This window comes from Nesoenas mayeri (assembly GCF_963082525.1).
Source record: "Nesoenas mayeri genome assembly, chromosome: 2".
NCBI lineage: Eukaryota > Metazoa > Chordata > Aves > Columbiformes > Columbidae > Nesoenas > Nesoenas mayeri.
The window spans coordinates 35,183,751-35,195,315 of record NC_137543.1 but is presented as its reverse complement, the minus strand read 5'-3'; the positions used below and the strand labels follow the sequence as shown (position 1 = coordinate 35,195,315).

At 35.5% G+C, this 11,565-nt stretch overlaps 1 protein-coding gene across 1 annotated transcript in view; it reads right to left on the bottom strand.

Moving 5' to 3' along the window:
- Positions 1-618: 618 nt before the first annotated feature.
- The window catches only part of TRPA1 (transient receptor potential cation channel subfamily A member 1), a gene marked incomplete at its 5' end in the record, with an annotated part of 37,009 nt that continues 26,062 nt past the window's right edge, over positions 619-11,565 (bottom strand). Inside the window, 8 exons of the mRNA XM_080338715.1 lie at positions 619-960; positions 2,836-2,933; positions 3,452-3,562; positions 4,906-4,974; positions 5,970-6,152; positions 6,283-6,412; positions 8,401-8,570; positions 8,780-8,869. Of these exons, the coding sequence (XP_080194841.1) occupies positions 729-960; positions 2,836-2,933; positions 3,452-3,562; positions 4,906-4,974; positions 5,970-6,152; positions 6,283-6,412; positions 8,401-8,570; positions 8,780-8,869 (1,083 nt within the window). The 3' untranslated portion in view covers positions 619-728. The remainder of the gene's footprint in view (positions 961-2,835; positions 2,934-3,451; positions 3,563-4,905; positions 4,975-5,969; positions 6,153-6,282; positions 6,413-8,400; positions 8,571-8,779; positions 8,870-11,565) is intronic.

Genomic DNA, 11,565 nt, shown 5'->3' with positions numbered 1-11,565 from the left:
ACCGAAGTAGCAAGGTCAGTTTTTAGGTTATCAGGAAGGCCAAAATCACGTTAGCAGTATAAGGACAGTAAGTTGTAAATGACTAATGTTTAACTTGTCATTCTATTGTTGCTATATGCATGCCAGTACAAATGATCCCTCTGAGAACTGCATATAATTATCCACAAAAGAAAACAGTCCTTCCCCTGTTTTCATGATCTTTTTATTTCTTACCTTTCAGGCCTGATCCTGCAGTCCTTACTCAGCAAAACTTGCAGTGCAATCCATCAGGTTAGTTTCTTACTTTTTCTTTAAGCTCCATAAAGTCCACTGGCTCACTCATAACATCTGAATACTAAATAATTACAGTTGAAATTTCTAAAAATTCGGCAGTTCTAAAAATATTCATAACAGGAAATATTGTAATTAAGTACAGACCTAAGAGCACTAGGGCCAAATCCAGAAACAGCTCTAGACAGAAGCCTTGGGAACTGTCAGAACAGCAAGGTTGGCATCTGGTGAATTAGGCACTTTCCTGATTAGCCAGCCTCTTCTAGGATCACAGTTTTGGATGTAGACATCTTCAGTCTCCTTAAATACTGTTTTGAGTAACTACATCCTTTTTTTGGATCTGGCCTTTTTTTATACTTGAATACATGATGTATCACATTAACATGATGCACAGACACTAAGAGAAGTGACCCTAAAGTAAAACAAAGTGATAATACAACATGATATCATAGTCATGTCTAGAAGAAGCTATTGTTCTTTTCTGTGCTTTGGTTACACGCATTTGTTTTAACAGCTTTTAACACTGTATCCCATTTACTATTCTTGTGTTCTAACTGCCTTTTCCTAAACTTGTGCTGAAACAAATCGTTGCTGTCTTCATCCTCAGCCTCCGACACTATCTCCATTTTTTGTATAATAAGCTTAATAAGGTCATGTTGCTTTTCCAACAGTGTTGATATATCTTTGAGCCTGAAAAAAAAAAGAAAAAAATATGCATAGAGCAGGCTTCATAATTTGGTTTCAAAGGACATTTCAGTCATTAAAATTACAAATGCAAAAGACCCAACAGTCCTCAACTTCACCCTCTACTAACGAAAATATTATCTGGAGTACCTTTAATTTTTCGAGCTGTGGTACTTTCCCAGGTTTCAGAAAATAGGATTAAAGAAAAAAATTCTTAGTTCTTGAGACAAATAATATTATATACTTAAGGTAAGAGCAACTTCACTCTCAAAATAAATTTCTCAACAGTTCTGTCAAAAGTTTTTGCTATTGACTGAAGTAATCTGGCAAGAAAAAAGGGTCAGATTTACAATAGCAATTAAGAATCCACAAACATTTAGTGAACCTCACAACTACTTTAACAGCATAGGAGAGACAGTGATGAGGCACTTATTGATCTCTTTTTGAGTGCTATCCAAAATGCAATTGATACAAACAAAAAGTTAACATCGGTTAGTATGACGCATACAGAACACAATATCTGACATCTTTTATGAAAGAAATGGGAAATATGTCTAGAAACTGTCTTCATAATACTAACAAACAGGCTTTTCAGTTTTTTTTAAAACCTGTTTTTCAAAATGTCTCATGAAATTAGAACATGAAAAACATAGTGACTGAAAAGATTCTCTGTGAAGAACTGTTTGGGGCTTCTTTAGATGTGTGAAAACAACAAGAATTAAAATAGCGCAGCAAACAGTTAACATTAATACAAAGCAGAAACATCCCACCACGGATCAAAAAACAAGAACATACACTCAGCACTGATTGCCACTGTCTTCAGTAGGAACTGAACTCTGTTTTGAACTCTGAGCATAAAAACAGACAAGCAACATAGTAAAACAAAGTTTTGAGCCAATACTTTCAGAGCAATAAATATAACTTTCCATAGTGGCATGGCCCCAAGTTATTATACTCCAAATAATTTTCTAATTTTATAAAATGATAGTTTTCTTCCCTCTCTGTAGGGAAAAAAGAGGAGTATGTTTGATGCTGGTTTCTAATAGATTGATGTAGTATGGATTTGAAGAAAGTCTTGTTAAATGCCATGTTTTGCCTGCATCTGTAGGGTGTATTCTCACCCCTTCAACTCTTGCCAAGTTCTTCATGCAAAAAATACAGAATAAGATTCTGTGCAGGGAGAGAAAAATATAGTGTATTTAAAAAAAAAAAAAAAAAAAAGAGAGAGAGAGGAAAGGAAAGAAAAAGAGAGAACAAAAGAGCAAAAAAGAGCAAAGGAGGGTGAGATAGAGTAGAGAAAGATTTTCGTAGCTGTATGTTCACAGAAGGCTTTTCCAAGGCTCCAGGAAACAGATGATTTGTTCAAAGGGAAACCAGGACACCAATCCTTTTTTGGGGAAACAATCTGAAGCAGATTTACCATTGGACGAGTGGAAAGTTGGTTACAGATAGTGTAAATTTGCAAAGCAATTGGAATTACATCAATTGCTAGTTTAAAATAACCCTTGAAAACCTCCATACACAAACCTCTAATTCTGAAACGAAAATGCATTCTCCCCATTACTTCAGTTTACTTTAATGAGCAAACAAGCCTGTCCTCTTTCTCTTCCATGGGATAAAAATATTTCTCTACCGTACAAGTATTTTGAAGGTAAATACATTACAGAACATAAAATACTAAGTTACCATAGCAAGGGAGCTTACTTAAGGGCACTAGCTACATTGACTTTTACTTTTTAGATACAGTATGGAGCTCTGGAAAAGTTGTTTTTGTTTTTGTTTGTTTGGTTGATTGGTTTGGTTTGGTTTGGCTTTAATAGGAGTATATTTGTAATATTGGTTCTACTTATTTTTACAGCAGTAAAATAATACAACAAATACCTGTACTTCTGCTTCAGAACTTCCAATTCTAATGTTGTATCAGTACTCTGTGCATCTGTGGTAGAGTCCTCACACCCAAAGCAATACTGGAACACGCTCTAAACAAAACACGGAACCAAAATGCAATCATATATTATAGTCTGATAACAGATTAAAAATCCCAAATAAATGAATGTTAAAAAGTCTCCCCACAGTGTTAAAGCTATTTCTGTTGTGAAGTTATTTTTTGCATATTAAACACTTGTTTTGCAAAATTTGTTTAATCAGGAAATTCAGTCTACCAACAACAGCTGAAATGAAAAGTAAACAAATAAAAGAAGAAATTACAAGCGGGAGTAATTCTATTTTCTGTCTGAATAACTTCTGTAGCACGTCTCACATTAAAAAGTTACAGATCACTGAGAATGCAAACACTAATTATATCTGAATGAGTTAGGCTGCACTCAAACTGATTTATCATTTTCACTGGAGATAGTTGATGTCTAATCATGATTCCACTGATGTCAGTTAATGGTTGAGTCTTATTAATGCAATGTTCCTAGCAATCTCTGCACAAAGTAAGTCTATCATATCACATTTTAGTAAGAATTCTTTAGCCTAAGATTCACCATCTTACCATAAATCCGCAGTATCTTGGCCTGTTGGGATACACAGTGATTGATTCCTGGTCCACCCGACTTAAGAACCAAAATGGCAGCTTCTTCTCCAGGTTGGTGTGAAGATTAACCTAAGCATAGTTTTGCATTTAGAACAAGATATATTCTCTTAAGATAAAGACACGTTATGTTGTGAAAATGACCATCATGTCATTATATTCAAAGTTCTATTACTAGATGTCAAGTCTCAGAGGATATCTGTGCTGCAAACAATGGTATAATATTTGAACAGTCCAGGCCAGACACTAAAAGCATCTAGTCATAGCAGTATTGAGTAACTCAGTAGAATTAATTACTCCACATATATATGCACTCTCACAATTAAAATGGCTTCAAAATTGAGATAGCTCTTGTGTAATGGCTTGAATAGCCCCTTAGTACACTGGGGATTGCTGTATAGAATTACAGGGCAGAAATGTTCAAAAGATGGAATACTTATAGTAGCCATGGGTTTTAAAACCAAATAATAATGGGAAAGAGGGTGATCCCTCTCTTTTCTGTTATGCTATATCCTTTTACTAGGTTATGGCAGAGTCAGAATAGATGCAAGTGGAAGGCCTGTGAGAAAAGTTTTCCTTTGGGTAGAAACAAGTATGTTACATATGAATGCCCTTTCAGAAGATGCTACCTTTCCAGTCATTCTCAAATTGCTACGGAAATATTGAGCACAGGTATCTAAACAAACAAGATGTACAGTATAAACTCATTGCAGACAACTATAATCCTGTCAAACATACAGAAGGTTATATGATTTAAAAATATTTCATAGTAGTGTCTGAAGCTGCAGGACAGCATCATTCCTGAGCATTCTGTTGGTAAAGAAATACCTGAAACAGGTAAAAAACATTCACTACTACAAGAACTGCCCTTATACTTCTGCTTTAGTCATTTGTATCTCTAGCAAAAGAAATATCTCTTGGAAGGAAATATTTCTTTAGAAGAGAATTCTCCAAATATGTTTGAACTAAGCCAGTACAGCACACAATTTAAAGGTACTTGACTACCAGAAGTTATTTCTGAGCTATTCCTGTTCTGGAGTGTTCTGTCTGCACACCTCTCCTTTTGGTTTCTGTGTACATTAGCCTTCTTTCCACTTCATCAATTCTCTTCTTAAAAAGCAACTCTCCAATTTCAAACATTGCATATACTGATTTTGAGATTCTGTTGTTGGAATAACTCACTGAACTGACTGTTCAAAAGTTCCTTAAAAATGCATTTGCTTACACATTTCCTTGACAATGACTCATAGGACTGAAAACGAGACTCAGGATAGGATGCCCGTGTTCACTAATTTGCTTTACAGAGATGTTAAAAACATTAGGGATGTTGATGATAAATGAACTAATCATCTAAATGGTGTTCTAACAACAATATCTATTTCCTGTAGTTGGTTCTTCTATAGTATGCTACTTACCTGCATTGCAATCCTTTTGAGTGCAGCATATTTTTGTACTTCTGCTATGTCCCCAACAGCCAAACCAATCTAAAAATACCAACAAAGATTTCATTATGTATTTTTTCATAGTCTGTGATTTTAGTTGTATTTCTTATATTCACATTTAAATCCAAAATTTCTAGAAAGTTAAATTTATTTTGTTTCATGTGAATTTGGAAACATACCCCTTATATGCGTATTTGGAAAATTCATATCCATAAGGCGCTAAAGAGCTACTTCAAAGATTCATCAAGAATAACACTCCTTCTTTCTGATACTTCATTACTGCTCTTATGTTAAAAACTTGATCTCTTGATTGAACAGGATCAAGGCAGTAATAAATAACTTAAAAAAAAACCAACTTAGAAAACCTGAAACATTTGATTTGCATTTCTCAGCTCATATAGACACTCGATTGCCTAAAAAAAAATTAACATTGAATGAAGCATGGCTGAACATGTATTACATGTTTTCTGCCCTTCTCACCATTACCAGATTTTCTGATTCTTTTTTTCAGATCAGGTTAATTAGTTAGTTTTAACACTGTTGCTGACTGCTGGTTTTTGTGCAATGAAGATCTAGGTTTAGGTTTGTTTTGTTGTTTGTTTGTTTGTTGTTTTTTTTATTTTTTTTAATATAGTTAGATCCAGGTTATATTACAGCAAGGCGTTGAACAATTAAGACTATGCCTATGCTAGAAAGTACACATTTATCAAAGTAGTTCTTAAAATCTTTGTTCACTAATGTTCTTTATCAAGATCTCATAATAGTACTATGCAGCTTCAATTCAATTCCATCACAGGTACTACCTAAAGATTATCCAGAATAACCCTGCAAGACTCAATTATGGGAAAACAGTCAGAACAGTAAACTAGAACAAAAAAAAAGTCCAGGGAAAGGCAAACTTTTAATATGTTATTGAAAATATCAATTTGTTAAATAATGAAGGAATGTCATAAATAAGCACTAAAGTAATTCTATATGCTAAAACTGTGTATATACCTGTGCTTATCCGCTTTTTATATATTAATTAGCGTACTTACTAGCAAGTTCATAAGAAGGATTGGAATAAGCAAGGTAAATATAATGAGAACTGTGTAACTCAGGAATGGATACGGTAATTCATTGCTCAGTAATGGATCGAGGAATGCATCATGATAATTAATGTCTCCCAACATCATTGCAAATGTCTTCATTACCGAAAGCAGAGGCGTGCTATATGTTTGCTGCAAAAAAGAAAAAACAACAAAAATCAGAAAAAAAAAGAACCAGTGAGGTTTGTAAATAACCTCTTGAGATTTTTAGTCAAAAATAAAACTTATAAAGACAAAAAATTAACTGTGACATTCCACCAACCTGTGAACCCAACAGGACAAAGAAACTGAGTCCAAAGGCCAGTATCAGGAAAAAGAAAACAACAGCAATCCGAATCAAAGTCCTCAAAATTTCCCAGAACATCACAACATAGATGCCATAATTTTCAAATCTAGACAATGAGTAAACAGAACAGATATGCACAATTAAATATTGAGTTTCAAGTTTTTTTACAGTTATTCATGTGAGGCAGTAACTAACCCTGATTTTCATATCTGAAAATAGACATTTTGCCTCTCTGAGACATTCTGAGATGGTACAGAAATGTACTTTCACATCATAAAGAATGCAAGTGACCTTATTTACCGCAAGCCTAAACTACATAATTTTTATTTTAATGCACTAGAGCAGTACTTCTTCAAGATATTATTTTTTGTGAACAACTTCTACTCTCTCCATAGCCACAGAGAGTACAATATTGTACAACTCTTGCACTTGGAATAATAACATTAGGAAATTATCACATTTTTTGCTGCTATTTGAAGCCAAGTATCAACTGGCACGGTGATCCATCTAGCAGTCACAAGCCTGATTTTAAAACATTTTGCTTTTTATGACACTACAAAGTATGGAAAACAAGCCAACGAAAACAAACACATCGCTCAGGAAGAGAAGGGGAGTAGCACAGTTTTAAGGCACCTGTGTTTCCAACAACAGTCTGTCATCCGGCAAGCGTCTCCCATTCTTGGCTTACACAGAAACCAGATCTCAGAACACGCGTTGTCATAAAGCAGATTAAGCTACTTTCCCCCCCACACCTGAACTTGGGAATTCATTTCTTCTGCCAGATTCAGGGACCAGATGAGTGTTTCATGCCACAACAGTAGCAACTGAGAAAATCCCTCCACAGTATTTTCCCCCTGAAATATTATGTGCGAGGCTGAAAAGATTAATCTGGAAGGAAGGCAAACCCTTTCTTCTGCTATTTATTAGGTATTTATCAGGCAAAACTCCCTGGAAGTCAATGGAGTTAGAAATGAGTTAGAAAAATTATGTGTAGGGTTCTATAGCTATACAAATGAAAAATATTCAGGCTGGGGAAGCTTTTCATTGGGCGGAAGAAGAAAGGTTGGGCAATCATTAATTTACTTTTTACTCCTTAGGTTCAACCCTCATTTTGCCCACAGCACACGAAAGAAGAGCTGCCCATTCATTGGTCATCTAAGGTCATGCTCAAGTAGGAGGAGGTTTGCCAGCAGAGGCAGTACTATAAAGATACTCTCTCTTCATGACATTAACTCTGTTTACAAACCCTGTCCTTAAACATCTCAGCTACAGTAAAATGATCCTGAAATTAATCAGCAAATGCCCAGTTTGTCTGTCTGTCAGACCTCATGGGAGTGATTAGTGCGTATATATGACAAGAATCAGAAGAGCATATAAGCAGTGTTATCACATACTGTCATCCTTATTTTCTGAACAGCTCCAAATCATCATTTTCTTGCTAATCAGCCACACCTCATCTTTGTGTAAGGCTGTCCTGCTCAGGCACAAAGATGTTTAATTTATTAGCTGTAAGCACTACACTTGCACTACTTTTCCCTTCACTCAGCTCTCCTGCAGGCCATGACTTGTGGAAGCTATTGTACCAGTGACAGCATTAAGATCATTAATGGCAGTAAACAAATCTAGTTTCAACTAAAGAAGTAATTTCCTCCATTATAGTTCTTTTACAGGACACTATGGTTTAAAAATGTGGGGCGTGCCATTTAATCTGTAAAATGATAAGAGAATTCACCTTCTCCCACGTGTTACTTATAAAAATCGACATCCTTTTGCCTCTTGTAATTAATTTTTTAAGTGAAAGTCTATACAGTGTCTATACAGTCTATATAAATGTAGTGGCTTTGCTTACTTAAATCTTGTTATTTCTTTAGTTGCCATAACATATGCTGTGATTCTCTACAAGAAAAACACTCAAAACCACTTTACAGTTCATTAGGTTAACAAATTCCTGTGGTCCTCATCTTGAAACTTGCACTGCTTGGGAAAAAACCAAAAATATAGGGCTATCAGACTTGATCAGTCATGGTTTAGGATACATAAAATATCTGAAAATATTACAAGTATTTTATTATAAAGCATGTCAATAACTTTTACCGTTGAAGATAAAGCAAGAAGTTCATCCAAGACAAGTATACAGCAATTGCTCCACATTCCCACTGCAAATGAGCTGGTGTATTAATAAATAAAGAAGACACAAAAATTATGCTTGTAGTATAAATTGTCCAGTCCAGTAGATTGGAGTAATCCAACAAATATTTCAATTTCTAGGATTTAAGAGAGACAGATACATATTTACAAGCCATGCATCATTAAAGGACTGAATACCATAAACTATTTAAATCCTCTTCTCACTTTTAGTCTTATATAAATTGGTATTTTCCTTTTAATGAGGGAAAATTAGATTTATTTCAATATCACACAAACTGCTATGCAAGCACACTGTCTGATTAATGTTATTTCTTGATGTATTTACCTGCTGAATGAGCTGAAATATTTCTTTGCAGATTCCCAGTAAACTCATAATTAAAACTAAACACATACACACCCTTGTGAAGTATGAATTCTGAAATAAAAATCAGAGCAGAAAACAAATTAGAAATTACTAAGTGAACATTTATTTCAGCTCTACCTACTACAGATAGAGGGTGTTTCAAAAAGATGGATCAAACATGTTAAAATTACACAAAAATTTGCGGTTTAATGAGTTATCAGGTTTTAGGAACCTTTTTATAAATGCTCTGTGCTCCTTCCACCTGCTGCATGGACTGTAGAGTTTCATTCACCTGCAGTTTGTGGTTGCAGAGATTTAGTGATTGGGTCCATCTTTTAGAAACACCATGTATATTATACTGCCAAGTTCAGAAAGTCTGTTAGCTTGCTTCAAATAAAGGTACTACTACCTAAATTCTGTTTTACTAATATTTATTGTGAATTCTGTATCACGTGTATTAAGTTATTCAAACCAGGTAAGACAGTCTGTGCATTCCCATGATAAATAGTTGCGGTGCAGCTTCTGCTAGTATTTGAGTTTGGGAACTGCAGTATTTATGCCTCAGTTAAAGTATATTTTGCCACTGGATGAACATAAAGACAAATTCTGTTGTCCATAACTTCACTATCATATTGCAGTATCTGGAATGGAAACAGAAGTCTCTGGACAAATTGGAAGTCCTGTCATCCTTATGTGGCTGCTCCCTTTGATGTCTCCCTTTATAACTAGCGTAGGCAAAGAATTTTTTCTACTGGCATAGATAACAATGGTGAATTTAATCTTTATTAAATAACTTGTAGAGCTAATTTCCCACCCAAGGCTTCATTAACACACAGGCAGATGACAAATTCACTTTTCAGTGGTGCTGCCGTACACATCAGCATTTGCCAAGTCACGTTGTCCCTCTTTAACCTGGGCTCCCTATAGAACTGGCATCCCTACTCCATTCCCATTACTGAGCCATGGGAACACTGTCTGCTCCAGTGCATGACATTTCATGGATGCTGGTATTGCTCTGGTCTCTCAGGCAGCACCTTCACGGCTCCTGTTCAGCGCAGTGCTTCCCCATCTGCTGGCATTGCTCCTTGCTGAAGGACAGGACTCCCTCTTCCAACTATGCTTCTTCTACCCAATTTCTGATGATTCATGGAGCTGGATCAGTCTGAGTCATTCTCTGTCTGCTGTACACAGCTCCTGTCACTGTTCTGTCTTCCACCAGGGAGGTGAGTGAGTTAGTGGAGCGTGAATTCTTCCAGTCCTGATGGTTCTTCTGGCTTCTGAATGTTTGACAATCTCTTACCTACTGGGCTGGACATGTGATTCTCCAGACTTTTTCACATATCAGGATATCCTCATGAACCTTTTATAACCCTTGAGTTTATTTTATTTCGTATTTCTAGTAGCATATGCTTTTTGAGTTTCTTTTTCAGTTTTTCTCTCCCAAAAGAACTGTAAAATATTTTCTTTCCTCTGTTATTTTTTTTCTTTCCATAATCATTTGTTTTCATGATAAAATCACTTATTTGAAATGGATCATTTGAGAAGTTTGCCACACAGCAAAATCTTGCCTCCATTAACACCAGTGTGTTACTGTTTAAGGGCTAATGGCGCAGGTATCTCTTCTCAGAATATCTCACTCCATGTCATGGAGACAGAACTCTGTGAGTGTCCTGCCCTTCAAATAGACACAGGAGTGTAACACTACATGTGAGTTGTACTCACAGGTTCAATAAACAGCAGAACTTGCAGTTCCTTCTCTGGAAGCCTAGTAAGGCTCAGCTTAGGGACAACACAGCATTCTCAAAAGACAGAACACTGCTTAGCTTTAACTGTGGGAAGGAAGCACTTACAAATGGACATCAACCAGTTGCACCAAGATGTCTTTCTTTTCTAAAGCCTCATACTCCTGTAGTGGTGGACCTGGTAAGTCTAACTTCTTCAGTTCACTATCGTGTCCTAATTATTCCAGTGCCAGCTTCTGAAAAAAGTTTGAGCTTTGTCTCTTAGCAAGTCAAAAGTATCTTTGGAGGACAGGCTTATCCTGAGACAAGGTTCATGCTTGTTTGCTTTTCTTATGGCCCCATCGTTTCCATCCAATGCATATAGTGAATGTGACTGGGAGACAAACATTCAAAAGTCACTATGATGCATATGTACTTTGCTGACAAATAGTTTTTCATTTTGAGACATCGTAATTCCAAAATGGGGATATATCATTCACATGTTGGCAGAACACCATTTTTTCTATTTTTCTCTTTTAAGTTTATAAACAGGGATTATAGAAACAAACAAACAATATACTTAAAAACCTTTAATGGAGTTTTCTATCTATATGACTAAATTCTGCTCTTTCATTTTTCACTACTGTTATACACAAGGTAGCTATATACAGACTGGCAAAAATTGTTCTACCTTGGCCTCATAGTTTATGAACATAGTGAAGAAATACTGGGCCTGCAACGGAAATACATAATACAGGCAAAGTAAGCTGTATTTGAATACCCCAAACCACTTTATTAGTGACTACCGTTTCCATGTAAAATTTCCATTTTTCTTGGTTGAAAATATAAAGGATATAAAAAGCTAAAAATCCACTGTTTTCTGTCTTTTCATAGTTAAACACACATTAATCCTTTTTCTTCAACACTGAAGAAATATTCACTTCAGGAAAGAAGTTGAAGTAATCATGTACCAGATGTGGAATTTTTAGTAAAGATTAAAAATAAGAAATGAGAACTGAAAATTATCTACAGAAGTTGCTGCTGAAT